Source organism: Ursus arctos, chromosome X, assembly GCF_023065955.2.
Source record: "Ursus arctos isolate Adak ecotype North America chromosome X, UrsArc2.0, whole genome shotgun sequence".
Classification (NCBI taxonomy): domain Eukaryota; kingdom Metazoa; phylum Chordata; class Mammalia; order Carnivora; family Ursidae; genus Ursus; species Ursus arctos.
In genome coordinates this window covers 77891834-77908806 of record NC_079873.1, presented here as the reverse complement: position 1 = coordinate 77908806, position 16973 = coordinate 77891834, and the positions used below count along the sequence as shown (strand labels likewise).

At 42.1% G+C, this 16973-nt stretch overlaps 1 protein-coding gene across 1 annotated transcript in view; it reads left to right on the top strand.

Annotated features, from left to right (window-relative positions):
- Nucleotides 1-10739: 10739 nt before the first annotated feature.
- TRMT2B (tRNA methyltransferase 2 homolog B) overlaps nt 10740-16973 on the top strand; it is a 63483-nt gene continuing 57249 nt past the window's right edge. Inside the window, exons 1-2 of the mRNA XM_057313099.1 lie at nt 10740-10975; nt 16211-16480. Coding sequence (XP_057169082.1) covers nt 16260-16480 — 221 coding nt within the window. The 5' untranslated portion in view covers nt 10740-10975; nt 16211-16259. The remainder of the gene's footprint in view (nt 10976-16210; nt 16481-16973) is intronic.

The window sequence follows — 16973 nt, the reverse complement described above, 5'->3', positions numbered from 1 at the left end:
AGCCAGCAAGAGAGGGAACACAAGCAGGGGGAGTGGGAGAGGAAGAAGCAGGCTTCCAGCGGAGGAGCCTGATGTGGGGCTTGATCCCATAACGCCGGGATCACGCCCTGAGCCAAAGGCAGACGCTTAACCGCTGTGCCACCCAGGCGCCCCTACAGGAAAACTATTGATTGTTATTCAGCCACTTTGTCAAACTCTTTCCTGAACTCTCTTTTCTGAGTTAAATCTGAGTGTTTCAATTGATTCCCTTGGGTGTTCTCTGGAGCGACAATCGAATCAGCTACAAATAATGATGATTTTTGTTTCCTTTCCAATAGTTATACCTCATTCCTTTTTCACATCTTACTGTGTTAGCTACAGGCCAGCTTCTAACATTTGCCTGGCCTGGGGCAAGAGTACAAATGGAGACCCACTTACCACATGTCAAGGAACCATGAATTGGAACACAAAGAGAAGCCAGAAAGCCAATGCTTGTTACTACTGGGAAACAATCATTGTTATGGAAGAATCTATTGCTATTGAGAGAGGAAGGACTTGACAAGTTGATTTATCTTTTCTCTTACTAAGCACTTCTGCTGCTCAAGTTCTCCCTGAACACTAAAGCAGTGTCTGATATCAGCAGCAGCATAACTCCCAAACCTTCATGGCATTCGAATGTGTTTGCCTTTTGTTTCAAGTACACAGGGCAAGCAATATGAAGCATTCCCCTTGCATTTGAATGATGTTAGTTATGAGAGCAGAGGGTTAGGGTTATGTGTTATGCCACACTGAGCACTGGATCCTGAGTGACACAGATGCCTCTGTCTTCTTTAATAAATTTATTTTTATGTATTTGTAATACGAGGGATCCTCTAAACTGTGGGTGTCAGAGCGGAAGCCCCTCTTGCCCAGGTCTAAGAATAGTACTGGTTACTCAGAACATTTCTAAGTACTTTTAAATGGCAGCAGCCTAGCTTTGTCTTCAATCTTAGTAAGAATGCTTTTAGAAATAGGGAGTTATCATTTACTGAGGGGTTACTATGTGTCAAATGCCATCATAAGTGCTTTACATACATTATCTCATTCATTCCTTACGACAACGCCCCAAAATAGGAACTATCATTACTGGGCTTTGTTTGGCTAAGTAACTTACTCAAAGTCACATGTCTGTATGTTTACTGAGCTGGGATTTGAAACCTAGGTATGACTGAAAAAAGTCCATTTTATTAATGGCTACATTATGCTGAGTTCTATTTAATCATTTGTCATAATGTTAGCTGTTGGTTTGAGATGATTCTTTATCTTTACTTGGCTCTAGAAGCAAAATAGAATACTGGATTTTTAAACTTGAACTTGAAATTGAACTGAGATCCAGTGCCTGGTTCCTACAAAGAGGTGGCCCTCCTTGCTGTCTATTAGGGCATGAGAAATCCTATTCTTTTTTAAAGATTTATTTATTTATTTTTAGAGAGAGAGAGGAGGGGCAGAGGGAGAGGGAGAGAGTGAATCTCCAGCAGACTCCCTGCTGAGCATGGAGCCCAATATGGGTCTCGATCCCAGGGTCCTGAGATCATGACCTGAGCTGAAACCAAGAGTCAGATGTTCAACTGACTGAGCCACCCAGGTGCCCCGAGAAATTCTATTCTTGATCCGTACCAGTCCTTACATCTTATCATTTGCATATTTGTAGGGTTTTGCTCCACCTGTAGAGGTCTCTGGGCAGTGACTACACCAGGGGTCATGAACTCACATGCTTATGGAGGGTGAAGAGTTCATGTAGATATGTAAATCCCATGAGACATTAGGCAACAGATACTCAGTTTTTTTATATGGTGATCCCTGAATGCTCTGAAAATTCTGGGGTAACTGCAAATGAGGCCATTAGTTATGTACACTACAGATCATCCTGCATTCTTTTGGTGATTTTCAGTGTGGTCTGATATCCTCAAGTGGTCTATTATTTCCTGGAAGTACTCTGTGGGCTTGTCTCTTAGAGTATCAATGTTACCTTGTTTCTGGCTTGCTTTTACTTGGTATCTTATCCAAAGAAGCATCATTTCCCTCATGTGTTATGGGAGAGGTTTGCTGTGACATGTACAGGGTAGATGTTCTGCAGACGTATCATTTGCCTTGTCATAGTGGTCCCAAATAAAAGACTGTGAGATCCTCAATAGAGTGGGTACAACCACCCACATCTTTCATAGGGTCTCAACCTCAGGAGTTGCTCTGTAGGTTTTGGTAAGATACCTTAATTTTATCACTAGCTATCACATATGGAGCAATCACTCTGTGCTAGGCATTGTATAATTACAGTGCATTACGTATATCAGTCATTCAATCCTCAAGACAGCCCTGTGAAACAAATCCAATGAGTTCTATTCTCAGGCCAATTTGTACAGATGGGGAAACTGAGGCTCAAAGAGGTTACGCCATTTGCCCAAGATCATCTTCTCATGGGTGGCAGAGCTAGAAATAGAGTATGCCTAACAGCAGAGCCTATTTTTTGGACCATTACTGGTTTTTAACCTTGACTGGCCTTAGAATCACCTGGAAATTTCTTTTTAAGGCACATAAGCAGGGCCCATCTGCAGAGATTCCGATTTAATTGGTCCGGGGTGGGGTCCCCAGCACTGGTATTTTTAAAAAGCTTTCCAACTGATTCTAATGTGCGACCACACTAATGAACACTGGAATCTGTTGCCTCGAAACTCAGCGACCTCAGCAGTATCTCAGGGAAACACAAGGCACATGGTGGGAAAAGGGTGAAAAGTGAGAAGAGAAACAAGGTTATGGTGGGGTGAGTGTCTCTGCCTACTGTAGGCAACATATGTTCTTTATAAGGTAGGTGTGAACAACAAGCTCTGAGGACAGTTTGCACAGTAATGGATCTTTCCTCAGCTTCACAAGTAGTGCTAATCGAGACCCTCTACAGCATTGGACTGAATGTGTCAGTTATATCAAAACCCCAACTGACAGGTGGCTATACTCGGCAAATACTGCTCTTCGATTTTAACTCTTTGAGTTACTTCCACAAGAGAACCAGCTGTCAGGACCAAGTTAGAAACTGAGCCTAACCCAGGATGTGTCCATTTCCAGCAATATGTGTGTTCTGTGAGCACTGCCCCTGCGCTGTGCTCTCCCCAAGGGTGGAATCTCTTGTCTGGTCTTGCTGGAGAGGCAGAGGCAGTGACTGGAACCTGTAGTTCAGAACATTCCCAGGGTCCCTGCACATTGAGGTATGAGGAGAGGGCAAGCTTTCTGCATGTCCTTACAGCCAGAGGCTCTCCTGCCCTTGATGGAAGGCAATAGAGTACAGAGTACTGGTCCTCCGCTCCAGCAACAACAGCATCACTGGGGAACTTGTTAGAAATGCAAATTTTCTGGCCCTACCCTATTCCCACTGAATCAGAAACTCTGGAAAGGGGCCCCAGCAATCTGTTCTATCAAGTCCTCCAGGGAATTCTGATGCACATTAAAATTTGAGAACCACCGATGAAAAGCTAAAAGATTAAAAGTGGAGATGCAGGCATCAGACGGCTGAATTCAAGTTCTGGTTCCACCACTTATTGTGTGACCTTCGGCAAGTTCTTGATCCCTCACTAAATGTCAGTTACCTCATCTGTAAAATACAGCTAATTGTCTTATCTGTAAAATAGGTACCTACATGGGATAATGCACAAAGAACACCAAGCACAGAGTGAGGCACAGGATAAAGATTCATGTTGAATACTTATTAATAAGTATTAATAAGACACATGTTGAATACTTCTTATTCTTATTCTTCCTGTTATTATTAGGGCTGTTCTGGATAATAATTTTTATTTCCAACATAACTGGATTCCTTTGGAAAAGATCTTAATTACAAGATCAGAAACCAAACAAAGTATCTTAAACAACTCAGTGGGGATGGGGCAGAAAGTGTTTCATTTAAGTTTCTTCACAGAATCATGGAACATAAAAGCATAAGGGGGCATCTTAAAAACAATCTAGTCCTACCATTCCATTCAACTTGATAATGACTCTTAAAAGAAATCCAAGTGTATAGCATCAGGAAAAGAAAGTAGAAATGAATGTCATTATTATTGAAGATTTGCTGGGGATGGTGATTTGGAGAGGATGGAAATTGCAGCCTCTAAGTTGTTGTAGAATTTGTGCGCTTGGGCTGAGTCCCAGGCATGAAGCCAAGGTTCATGTACTGATGGCATTCCTATGTGGAGCAGAACATGGGAGAAGAAGCTCCATGTTATTTCTCTACATCTAGCTCTGAGGGAAGAGATGCCAGTATTGGAATGCTATTAATACTGAATTACAAATTGCAACACTATAAAAAGCAAAGGGTTGGGACCTTATTAAGTGAGAAATGAACATCAACACCAGCCATGTAAATGCAAGGTAGTAAATACCTGTGTTACCTTAGAAACCAGAACATAAAGGTAGGTAGGTAGTTTGGTGACAGTTTCCAGGATAATTCCTCCCGCGTACAACATGAGAGCTTTCCTATTATGTTAACTCTTTCTCTACAAGGCCACTGGACCCTCACTCAATGTTCCACTATCATCTGTCTCTCTCTCTCAAAAAACTCCCTTTCTGACTTCCCTATTTTTGTAAGTGCCAATGCCATTCTCCTAAGTACTCTCTTCAAAAACCCTTGATGTTTATCAGGGAACTGAAGGGCCCCAAAAGTAATATGTATCTCCAAACCTAAGAGATACGGTTTAGAAAAAAAATTAGAAACATAAATCAAGAAATGATAGACTCTTCAATTGAAAAAAAATTTTTTAAAAAAGCTCACAGTGAATGAAACTAGCCATCTGTGACTCTTCCCTGAAGCAACTTCTTGTAAATATAATTTGTAGATATACTGCAGATGAGATTAAGATGCTTCCAATATCTCACCTGGGAGCAACCAACCCCGAATGTAATTCATGTAAAATGAGCTGTTACCTTGGCAACTGTGACATGAGGATAGGAGGCAGGTAATATTGTAATGACAGAAAATTCTGGTAAGTAGTTAGAGGTGATGGAAAAAAGAACAGTTGGAGAGTCGGTGTTTATCCAACACTCTTCAAGTAACAGGAACGCTGGTCTGGAAATCATGTTACAATTAACCCAAAGACCTCTCTCAAAACCATTCATCTCTGCCTGTTTAAATTGCAAGTGACCTTCTGATTGCTAGTTTGGTTTCTCCAGTACATAGATAGCTGGTAGGTATAACCCTAGATAGAAGATAAGAATATTTCAGGCACTAGAAACTGGCTTGTAAGCCAGTATCCTATAAATCTGCTTCATGTAAGTTAGTCCCTCAGAGTCTAAATCATTTTCACAGGAACTGATAAAATCTGGCTCTCAGGTTCACAGTCTGGACTATGGGGGCTTTACGAAGATGTGTCAATTCACTTTTTTTTCTCTGATATTTTACTATTTTTCCTTATTATCAATGTAATGCCTGTCCATTGTAAAAAAAAAGTTTGAAAATACCGAAATCAAAAAGAAGCTGACATGATTCATTTCTAAGCCTGCTATCTAGAGGCAACAACTGTAAAGAGTTGGTGTATTGCCTTCAATTCATTTTTTGCTTTATACATACCGGATCATACTGAATGCGTAATTCTTTATCCTGCCTTTTTCATTTAAAGTTGCATTCTACACGCATTTCCATGTCATTACAAACTTTTCAAAGACACAATTTTAAGTTAAAATTTTCCTAAAGTATAACATAATACAGAAAAGTGCCCATATCAAGACTACAGATTGATCTATTTTTGCAAAGTGAACACACCTCTATAACCAGCACCCAGATAAAGAAATAGAATATTATCAGCACCTCAGAAGCCCCCTCATTCCCCCTGCCAGCCCCTCCCCACACCCTAAAGGTAGCGTAATGCTATTCTGACTTCTAACACCATACCATGAGTGTCATTTTTAGTGTCTCTGCAATAGTCTGTGGATAGACCATATTTTATGTAATCATTCCCTATTTTTCTAATATTGGACCTTAAAGATGCTTATTTATTTATATTTTATTTTATTTTATTTTATTTTATTTTATTTTATCTTATTTTATTTTATTTGAGAGAGAGAGAGAGAGAGACAGAGATAGCAAGAGAGAACACAAGCGGAGAGGAGAGGGAGAGCAGGCTGGAAGCCCCACATGGGGCTTGATCTCAGGACCCTAGGATCATGACCTGAGCCAAAGGCAGATGCTTAACCAACTGAGCCACCCAGGTGCCTGATGCTTTTTTATTTTTAACTGTAAGACCCTTTGGGCATATATCTTCATTCACATGTCTATCTTCTCAGAATAGATTCCCAGAGGTGGAATTTCGGGGGCAAATGGTGTGATATTTTAAAATATTCTTGATTCTAATTGCTTTCCAGGAACTTTATATCAATTTACAATCCCACTGGCAACGTGCAAGAGCATCTGATTCACTGTCCATGGTCTACTTTGAGGAATAACAGATCTTTTTAAATCTTTGCCGATCTAAATATTTTGCATGTTCTGTCATTACTAGTGAGGTAGAACAAAGCACTATTTGACCAATTATATTTCTTTTCCTGTAAATTATCTTTTCAAACCTTTGCCAAGGTCTCTATTAGGGTCACTGTGTTTTTCTTATCTGTTTATATAAGTTCTCTATACAATAAAGATAATGACCCTTTGCCATACTTGTATATCTTTCTCTGTTGTGTATTATTTAATTTGTTAATTATATCTTTGTCATATAGAAATTCTTAAGGTTTATGTAGTAAACTCACCTATTTGGTGTTTTTTTTCCTACTGGTATTCAGTTTAGAAAGTCCTTTTACGTCTACATTTCAGATGCGTAATTATCATATTCTATTTTAGGGCTTTTTTTATTTGATTTTTTTGAATTTTCAACTAATCATCTAGTATTTCAGTTGATGCATGGTGGTATGTCTCAAATTTTAATGGGCGTCACTATCAGTGCTTGTTAAAAACCCAAATATTTCTGAGCTCTATTCCTCTGAGATTTTGATTCTGTAGGTATGGGGTGGGGCTCACAAACCCGCATTTGTTACAATCACCCCAGCTGATTACATTGCAGGTGGACCCTGGTTCACATTTTGAGAAACTCTTTTTTTTTTTTTAAGACTTTATTTAGGGGTGCCTGGTTGGCTCAGTTGGTTGGGTGTCTGCCTTAGGCTCGGGTTGTGATCCTGGGTCCTGGGATGGAGCCCCGAGTGGGGCTCCCTGCTCGGTGGGGAGCCTGCTTCTCCTTCTCCCTCTCCCTCTGCCGCTCTCTGTGCTTGTGCTGTCTCTCTCAAATAAATAAATGAATAAAATCTTTTAAAAAATATTTTATTTATTTGTTTGAGAGAGAGTGTACGTGCAAGCAGGAGTGGGAGGGAGGGGCAGAAGGAAAGGGAGAAGCAGACTCCCCGCTAAGCAGGGAGCCCAAAGCAGGGCTTGGTCCCAGGACCCGGGGATCATGACCTGAGCAGAAGACAGATGCTTAACCGACTGAGCCACCCATGCAACCCGCACATTTTGAGAAATTCTTACAGAATGCAATGTAACCTGCCTTAGTACAGAGACTTAGTGCCTCCCATCTGGATGACTGCAGTAGTCTCCCTCAGCTTCCAGGCCACTATACCCTGAAATCTATCTTACACACAGCATCTAGAGTTCTGTTCCAGAAACAACTGATGAAAAACTCTTCATTAGCTGCCTACTATTAGGGAAACTAGATCAAACCCCTCATCCAGCACTCCAGAACCTTCGTTATCTTTCCTGACCTAGTGACCTAGCCGGAAGGCTAATGACTTCAGCACAACCCTCGCATCTAGCCTGGCCTGCCTCCTCCTGGGCCTTAGACACAAATTGCTCATTCTCGTTTTCCTGCTGCAGCTTTTACCTCTTCTCAGGTTATTCAAATCCTAGCATTCAACTCAATTCTCGCATTGTTTTCCTTCCCTCACTATCCGGATGATCCACTGCTTTGCTAAAATTACCAAAGCCCATTGTTGTGTATTCTTTCCCTGTGAGTCTCCCCAGCCGGTAGCGCAATTTAGAGGGCGTGGTCTGTGCGTCTATTCCTCTCAGCCTCTAACACAGTCACACCTGAAGAATGTGGTTAATGGAAGTGACTCTAATACATGTTACTTCTGAAAGCTAATGCGGTAGCCTCTCAGAAGTCTCCTTGGGACCAAAGTGAGAATGACAAATTTCTAGAAACTTCACGTTGTTGTGATTTGGTTTGCTGATAACCGAGTTAAGCAAAGGTTATCTTGGCTTCAGCTCTTATTTAATTTAACAATATTGCTTGTCACCTACGACATATCCATTTATTGACTTTTCCAGTTGAAGAGTCTAACCTTTTCTATAATGTGGGCTATTTCTTTCCCCTCTTACAAATGTGATGATTTCTCTTTTATGGAAGAACATGCTTTATCAGATTAAATAGATATTAAAGGGTTAATGGCTAAACAATTACATTATAGCTTCCTTAATTTCTTTTTTCTCTTTACCCCTCAGGGTTCTGCCTTCTCAAATGACAGACTTGCTTTAAAGGAGTTCACTTGGATGCTCAGAACAGGTGGGGGTGGGGGTGAGGGTGAGTGAAAATATGCCCTTTTCCTTTCAAGCAGACAAGGGGAGGATTCAATTCAATTCATCAAATATTCATTGAGCTCCTATTAGGACACCCTGCTCTGTGCTAGGCACAACAATGAATGCCAAGATGAGAAATGATAATGGAGCAGAAGGGCACTGGACGGAGAAGAAAAGGAAGAAGAGGTGAAGAAAGGAATAGAGCTGGCTATCTGCATAAAAGGGGACTGAAAGAAGAGAAAGGGAGAAGAGAACCAAAGGCACATTCTCCAGCCTGGTCTCAATTGATAGCAGTGTGTAAGTCTAGAAACCTGGAGCAATGGTTTGAGTTCAAATAGTGCTTAAGTACCATTAGAGGGGCGCCTGGGGGCCCAGTCATTAAGCGTCTGCCTTCGGCTCAGGTCATGATCCCGGGGTCCTGGATGGAGCCCCATGTCAGGCTCCCTGCTCAGCGGGGAGTCTGCTTCTCCCTCTGCTCCTCACCCTGCTTGTGCGCGCTCTCTCTCTAATAAATAAAATCTTTTTTAAAAAAACTATTACAGTGGTTAGGGAAGGCCATAGATTGAGTCAAGCCTTTATCGGCTCAAGCCTTTGGAACGGGGAGTAAAAGATCTCTCTCTTTTTTTAACGGGTATATATGCATGTGTGTGCATGTATGTATACATATACGGTACTTAAATTATTTTTGGATGATAATAGCTAACACTTAACGAGTGTGTACTTACTCTGTTCTAAGTACTTTACATATAGTAACTTATTTACTCCTTATCACAACCCTGTGAGGTAGGTGCAATTATTATGGACATTTTTTCAGATGAGGAAAGTGAGGCACTAAGCAATTAAGTAACTTGCCCAAGTTCACACAGCTTATAACTGATAGGTCTGGGCTTTGAACTTTGGTCTAGCTGACTTTATTTTTGCTGTTATTTGAGGTACTTGGCCATGTTTAACTCACTGCTGTACTCACTAGGGCTAATGCATTGCCTTGCGCGTAACAGGCATGTTATGCTTTGAATAAATAAATAACTGAAATGTTGGCTATAAAGTGCTTTCCACTAAAGCCCAATTACTATTAAATTTAAAAATCAAGTGTCATTAAATGTAGATTTACTTTGCTGTACATTTTAATTTTATTAAAAACTTTTTTTTTTTAACAACACACACATGTATGCATACTTCAACGTTCTCTTACTCATTTGGCTGGACTCCTGACCTCTCTAAAAATTTGAGGAATCACTGAATCGTAGTCCAAGAGCTGGTAAGTGAGTTAGTGGTATCTGATGTATTTTTGGAGTAGTGTTGGTGTGTTGTGGGTTCCCAAGTTGATGGCCAAGATTCTTGAGACATCTTCAGTGCAAAAGGTGGTTTTAGCAGAGCACAGGGACAGGACCCGTGGGCAGAAAGAGCTGCTGATGTCTCAGGACTGTGAGGAGAAACTGATTACATACTTTGGGGTTGGGGGAAGTAAAGATAAGGGAAGTTCCACAAGGATTTTCATTTGCTAAAGAAGACTACTGGAGGCCTCGCTATTGCCAAACTAAGGCCGTTCTTCCCTCTAGCGAGGCATTAACATTAAGACACTTGGGAGCTTCCTGGAGAAGGGTTATACTCCGCCTGCCTCAAGTATTTGTCAACGGACTGCAGGTTATAGGACATTTAATTTTATCTACATTTCCTTCTGTCTTTGTTTCCCACATCAGTATCTAGCCTCCTTCTGTCTTTTGAAGTTGAAAAATAATTCTTGCCCTGAGGATTTAGTAGCCCTGCGTGGGATCCACTTAAGAAACCAGGTTTACCTTGTCATAAGAATGTAACACTTTTCTGAAGCAATATAACATAAAGGGAGAACGAATGCCTGAAAAACCCTAGGGTCCCAGATAAGGCCGACTTTTACAAAAAGTTGCCATTTGAAGAAACCACCCTACCCTTCATCTCCCAATCTTCCAACCAACCCATCATGGATCTGAGCCTATAATTTTCGTTGAGTTAAATCGCAAGCACCCCTGCAAAGGGCAGCACTATTCACACTGTAGTTCAAATTTGTCTCTGATTTTTGAGGCTTTTCCAGATCCACCAATGGGACGGGGAGAGCAGGCGGTGGGCGGGGTCGCCAGGAGGGGAGGAGAGGGGACCTTGGGGAGAAACCGTGGTGGGGGGAAGGGGGGCAATAGGGCGTTGAGTGATTTTGAGGAAGGTCTCTAGAGAAGCGCCCCGTTAAGGTAGGTCGGCCGGCTCCCCGAAACGGGCTTCCCGGGGCAGGGCCGGCTGACCTGCGCCTGGGAGGAGCCCCGCGTCCCGTCGCGCCTGCCTCTGGCTGGCTGCGTGTGCGTCGGGAGTCGAGCCGCCGTGCGCACCAGGAAGTGACTCTCCCCAGCCGCAGCGATCCAGGCGGTCCTCTGGCTTTTTCGTTTGCCGCCTCAGGTTTGTAAGAGGATTTATTGGTTGCAAAGGTATGGGGGGTACGTGGAGAGCTCGGACAGCCCGATTGAACCCTTACTGTGGAGAGAACTGCTCAGCGGGCCAATCTGCCCGTGGGGCGGGGAATTGAGGAGGCCGCGGAGGTGGGGACGCGGACTGGACCTATGCCGGCGGTCCCAGGTTGCGGCCAGCCCCGCGGCCGCCTGTGCTGTGACCTCAGCCCTCCCTTGGCCCAAATTCAGTGATGGTCTTTCCTACACACACGGTGGGTAGAACTTGCCCGAAGAAGAGGGGAATGGAGGGGCTGGTGAAGGGGTCTGGTGGGGGAAGGACCTATTCGAGCGTGCACTGCAGTGAGGACTCAGCAACACACCCTGACATCCATCTCTTTCAGCCGAGAACCGTGTCGGGGGTCAGGCCAGCTGAAGGAAGGATAAACAGAGAGTGTCAGCCAGACCCTTGTCTGTGGGTAAACATTTTGCTCCAAGAAGCTCCTTGGCCCCACACGGATCAGACATACCACATAGTCTCAGATTGGAACCTCTCTGAGCATTTCAGCCCTGGAGACTTTAGTCTACCTTCCTATCTGGCAGCTCTGGACCTTGAGTCTCTTTCCAATTAATTCTTGTAGGAGAAACTGAGCAGATGTCACACACTTTTTTTTTAAACCCAAGCATTTATTTAAAACCGAAAAAACTCTGAAAAGAAACTAGTCTTTTCTGTGGGCAGATGCCCCTCCGACATCAAGAAACAAACATAATTCACTTTGGTATTATTATGCTGCCTTGAAAAATATATTTCACTACAGAAAATACTAAAATTCGCTAAAAAAAAAAGTGACGAAAGGGTCTTTACCAGGAGAGGTGAATGGTTGGCAGTAGTCGGGGCCTATTTTAGACCATATCTGGTGATTTGGAGGAAGAAACCTAGATGCACAAGATACAGGGCAAGTGGAGCTCAGTGGTCCAGGCATTCACCAGTGAGAGGACCCACGCACTCCAAGTCTGAATGTTGTGGGGTACAGATAGCTGTCTTCAGTCCTCAGCTCCCCTGTTCCTCCTCTGCCAACCCCTAAATGGGCCTGCAGCACACCCTCCCTCTGCAGTCTGCCCCCACTCTGCCCATTCCTTACTTTTTGTCTCTTACCTCTTCACTCATTTCCTGTCTCTGGCTTTTGCTTTTCTTCATATCAAATACATACTTTTGTCTCACTTTAGAAAAATGTTTATCACAGATCACACACTTTTGATAGTATTAATAGATAGTATTAATAGAGCCGGCCCTAAGCTCACCACACTCCAGCAGGCACTAATGCAGAATGTTATGAAAATTCTTTTGTTTGTGTTTTGTTTTATAAGTTTCCTACATAATTTTACTTATCCTAATGACACTCACATGTTTTATTACATCTTGCCAGTTTTTCAGGTCAGCCACGCTGAGGCATAAAAAAGTTAAGTGATGCACTTTGAAGAATCAGAGCCTAAGGAGGGGGGACAGTGACACATGTCGAATGCCTGCTGTTTTAGGTGCAGTCCTGAGCACTTTGTATATATGAGCTCCTTTATTTCTTTTTTTTAAAGATTTTTATTTATTTATCAGAGAGAGCACACAAGCACAAGCAGGGGGAGCAGCAGGCAGAGGGAGAAGCCTCCCCTCTGAGCAAGGAGCCCAATGTGGGACTCGATCCCAGGACCCTGGGATCATGACCTAAGCCGAAGGCAGACACTTAACCAACTGAGCCACTCAGGCATCCAAGCTGGTTTAATTCTTAGCACAACCCTGAAAGGCAGGTGGTACTAGTCCTATTTTTATAGATGATGACACTGACATTCATAGTGCTTGAGTAACTTGCCCAAAGTCACGTAGCTAGTGAGGAGCAGAGCTGAGATTAGAATACGGCTCCAAAGCCCGTGTTCTTAATAACTTGCCTTTTCCTGGAAGTTGTGTAGAGGGTGCTATCTATTAACACCTCAGCTTGGAGACAGCTTAAATCTGTTTTGTTAGAAATTTGTGACGTTCAACCCCAAATTCTTCCATGTTGTGACAGTTACTTTCTTTAGTATTTTCTAAACACACAAAATGGTATATGGGCTAAATATCATAGCACCCATGTCGGCATCCTTTAAGTTACCTACTGCTCATATCATACTAATTTCGTGGTCATAAGAGGAAGCCACGGAGGAATCTTTGTTAATAAATCTGTTACATACATTGAAGATACGTGTGTGTGTGTGTCTGTGTGTGTGTGTTCGTTCTGAATTAAGGTATGATTTAACATTGGGATGTAATCCAAGGTAGAGGATAAGGGCAAAAAGGTAATTTCACAGCCCATCATTAAGGTCTCCATCCAAGTTCATTCACATGTCCTTGACTCAAACAAGTTACACAGCAATGATCAGGCACCATAAAGTAAATAGGCCACAACACTGAGTCCTGTGCTGGAGGCAAAGGGATTCCTTCCTCCTTCCAAAGTGAGGCCCTCACCTGTTCTAACTCTTGCAGCTTTTGCTTTATAGTTACTTCTGCTTGTCCTTCCCCCTGCTCCCCTTTGTCAGTATTGCCACCCCCACCCAGTCCTGTACTGTCTTTGAGTATCATGACAGTTAACTGAGGTTTTGCCAGGTACTGGGTGCTGTGCTCAGAGCTTTACAAACATCATCTCTATTTTATCTTCTTAGTACTTTTTATTAATTATCTTTTTATTTAACTCTTATAACCACTATATGAGGTAGGTACTATTATTATCTCCATTTTACAGATGAAAAAAAAGGAAAGTCATGGGGAATGATTGACTTGCCAAAGGCCATTTAACTAGTAAGTTGTGGAGTCAGGGGACCACTCAGGTCTACCTGACTCTAGGGTCTATATGCCTAAGATCTCAAACCTTCATTTGTCCCTCCTGTCTGCCACTTACTACTACCTTATTTCCCTTCTTTCTTTGGCCTCAGACTTACTGGATATGTCAGTGCCTTACCTAGGGGCATCTTCCTTGGCCTCTAAGCTCCATGTTCTCCTAGAGCATCTTTTCTTGTTCTCTAGAAATTTCCTTTCCCCCAGGTGTAGTCATTGGTCTTTTGCTCTTCTCTTTACTGAAAGCTCTTTTTTTTTTAATCTTATAGCTTGTACTTATAGACACTCCACCAAATCTCTAACCCTGACTTCTCTCATGACTCGTAGTACTGCTTCTCTACTTGTTGAATGTTTCCATTTGGTTATTTTCCTTACCATTGCAAACACATGCCTCAAACATGAATTTGCTTTTTTAAAATGATTTATTTATTTATTTGAGAGAGAGAGATAGTGAGCGAGAGCATGTATGAGCAGGGGGAGAAGCAGAGGGACAAAATCTTCAAGCAGTTTCCCCACAGAGTGCAGAGCCCAACGCAGGGCCTGATCCCATGACCCATGAGATCATGACCTGAGCCAAAACCAAGAGTCAGATGCCCAACACAGTGAGCCACCCAGGCACCCCTGAACTTGCTTTTTTTCCTCTTTTTTATTTTTATTTTTTAATTAAATTCTTGATTTAGAATTGGTTTAGAATTAGATTAGAATAATAGAATTTTATTAAATTCTTGATTTAAATTCTTTATATGTTCAATTTAATTAACATATACTGTATTATTAGTTTTAGGGGTAGAATTTAGTGATTCATCAGTTGCATATCACACCCAGTGCTCATTACTTCAAGTGCCCTCCTTAATGCCCATCACCCAATTACCTGTTCCCACCACCCACCTTCCCTCCAGCAACTCTCTATTTGTTTCCTAGAATTAAGCATCTATTAAGGTTTGCCTCACTCTCTATTTTCATCTTATTTTATTTTTCCTTCCCTTCCCCTGTGTTCATCTGTTTTGTTTCTTAAATTCCACATACGAGTGAAATCATATGGAATTTGTCTTTCTCTGATTGAGTTATTTTGCTTAGCATAATACCCTCTAGTTCCATCTATGTCATTGCAAATGTTAAGATTTCATTCTTTTTGATGGCTGAGTAATACTCCGTTGTGTGTGTGTGTGTGTGTGTGTGTGTGTGTGTGTATGTATACCACATCTTCTTTATCCATTCATCTCTTGATGGACATCTGGGCTCTTTCCATAGTTTGGCTATTGTGGAACATTGCTGCTATAAACACTGGGGTGTGTGTACCCCTTCGGATCACTATGTTTGTATTCTTTGGATAAATACCTAGTAATACAATTGCTGGGTCATAGGGTAGCTCTATTTTAAACTTTTTGAGAAAACTGCATACTGTTTTCCAAAGTGGCTGCACCAGCTTGCCTTCCCACCAACAGTGTAAGAGGGTCCCCTTTCTCTGCATCCTTGCCAACATCTGTTGTTTCCTGACTTGTTAATTGTAACCATTCTGGCTGGTGTGAGGTTTTATCTTACTGTGGTTTTGATTTGTATTTTCCTTATGTGGAGTGATGTGGAGCATTTTTTCATGTGTCCATTGGCCATTTGTATGTCTTCTTTGGAGAAATGTCTGTTAGTGTCCTCTGCCCATTTCTTGACTGTATTTTTTGGGTTGTTTGGGTGTTGAGTTTGATAAGTGCTTTATAGATTATGGATACTAGCCCTTTATCTGATAAGAAATTTGCGAATATCTTTTCCCATTCTGAAGGTTGCCTTTTAGTTTTGTTTACTGTTTCCTTAGCTGTGCGAAAGCTTTTTATCTTGGTCAAGTCCCAATAGTTCATTTTCAATTTTGTTTCTCTTGCCTTTGGAGACATGTCTAGCAAGAAGTCGCTGTGGCCAAAGTCAAAGAGGTTGCTGCCTGTGTTCTCTAGGATTTTGATGGATTCTTGTCTTGCATTTAGGTCTTTCACCCACTTTAAGTCTGTTTTTGTGTATGGTGTAAGAGAGTGGTCCAGTTTCATTCTTTTGCATGTGGCTGTGCAATTTTCCCAACATCACTTGCTGAAGAGAACTGTCTTTCTTATTTTATTTTATTTTATTTATTTATGGAGAGGGACTAGCCATGGAAGTGTGTTCAGAGTTGAACTCTTCCCTAGAGGACAAAGAGTACATTTTCCTCATCTTTTTATTTTGGAAACCTAAGCAGTACCTGACACGCAGTAATTCAGTTCCATTCAGCAGGCCTGCTTTTACCAAGTGTTGACTCTGTGCCCGGCACGGTGCTGGGTGCTGACCTTCCATAAGGGTTTATAAATGCATGAAGGGGGTTGGGAGTTGTGTTTCTGCTTCCCAACTTCTGTTTGTTCACCTTCCATTCAGGGGAACTTCAGTGTTTCTGTGGTTGGCAAGGATTAAGAGAAGAGTCCCAATGCATAGCCCGAGGTGTTTCCTCTCTAGGGTGGGGCTCACCTCCAAACCAGGATTGCTCCCCTGGTGTGCCACAAAACCTCCAGGTTGGTCACAGCTCTTTTTGGGCTCAGCATGTGAGGGAAACTTCACTGGCATGATAGCCAAGAAGCGTCAAAGAGGACAGAAAAGTCAGAAGAAACCAAGCCATGTTGGACCACTTGATGGTTCCTGGCAGGAAAGGTAAGGCCCAGGCGGATATCCTTTCCCATTAGCAAGTCTGAATCTCTGGGCCTACTAAAATCTGTATTCCTGATGTAACTAACATGGCATTGCAAGGGTTCAAGGGGGCGCCTAAGGTAGGATACCCAGGGCTAATTTGAAGACACCTGAAGAATGTTGGTGGAAATGCTTTGTGATGGCAGAAAATATTCTCCTTGCCTTTAAGTATGTTTTTCACAGAAATGAGATATTAAACTGGTACCTTGTCTGTATAAACGTCCAGGACGGGTACACCGAAGATTAGGAATCCAGAGAGGGATCAGATGGCTTACAAATGAATAGTCCCGTTGCAGCCATGCAAACACAAATATACCTCATTTTATGCAACAAATGTATTTTCTAAATCAAATTATATTTTAAAAGCATTAGGGAGGTGAGCTATTTAAAGGAACCCAACAGTGAAGCCTTTTGTAATATGATTAATTACCTCCTGATAAATCTGGATTTTTCTTAT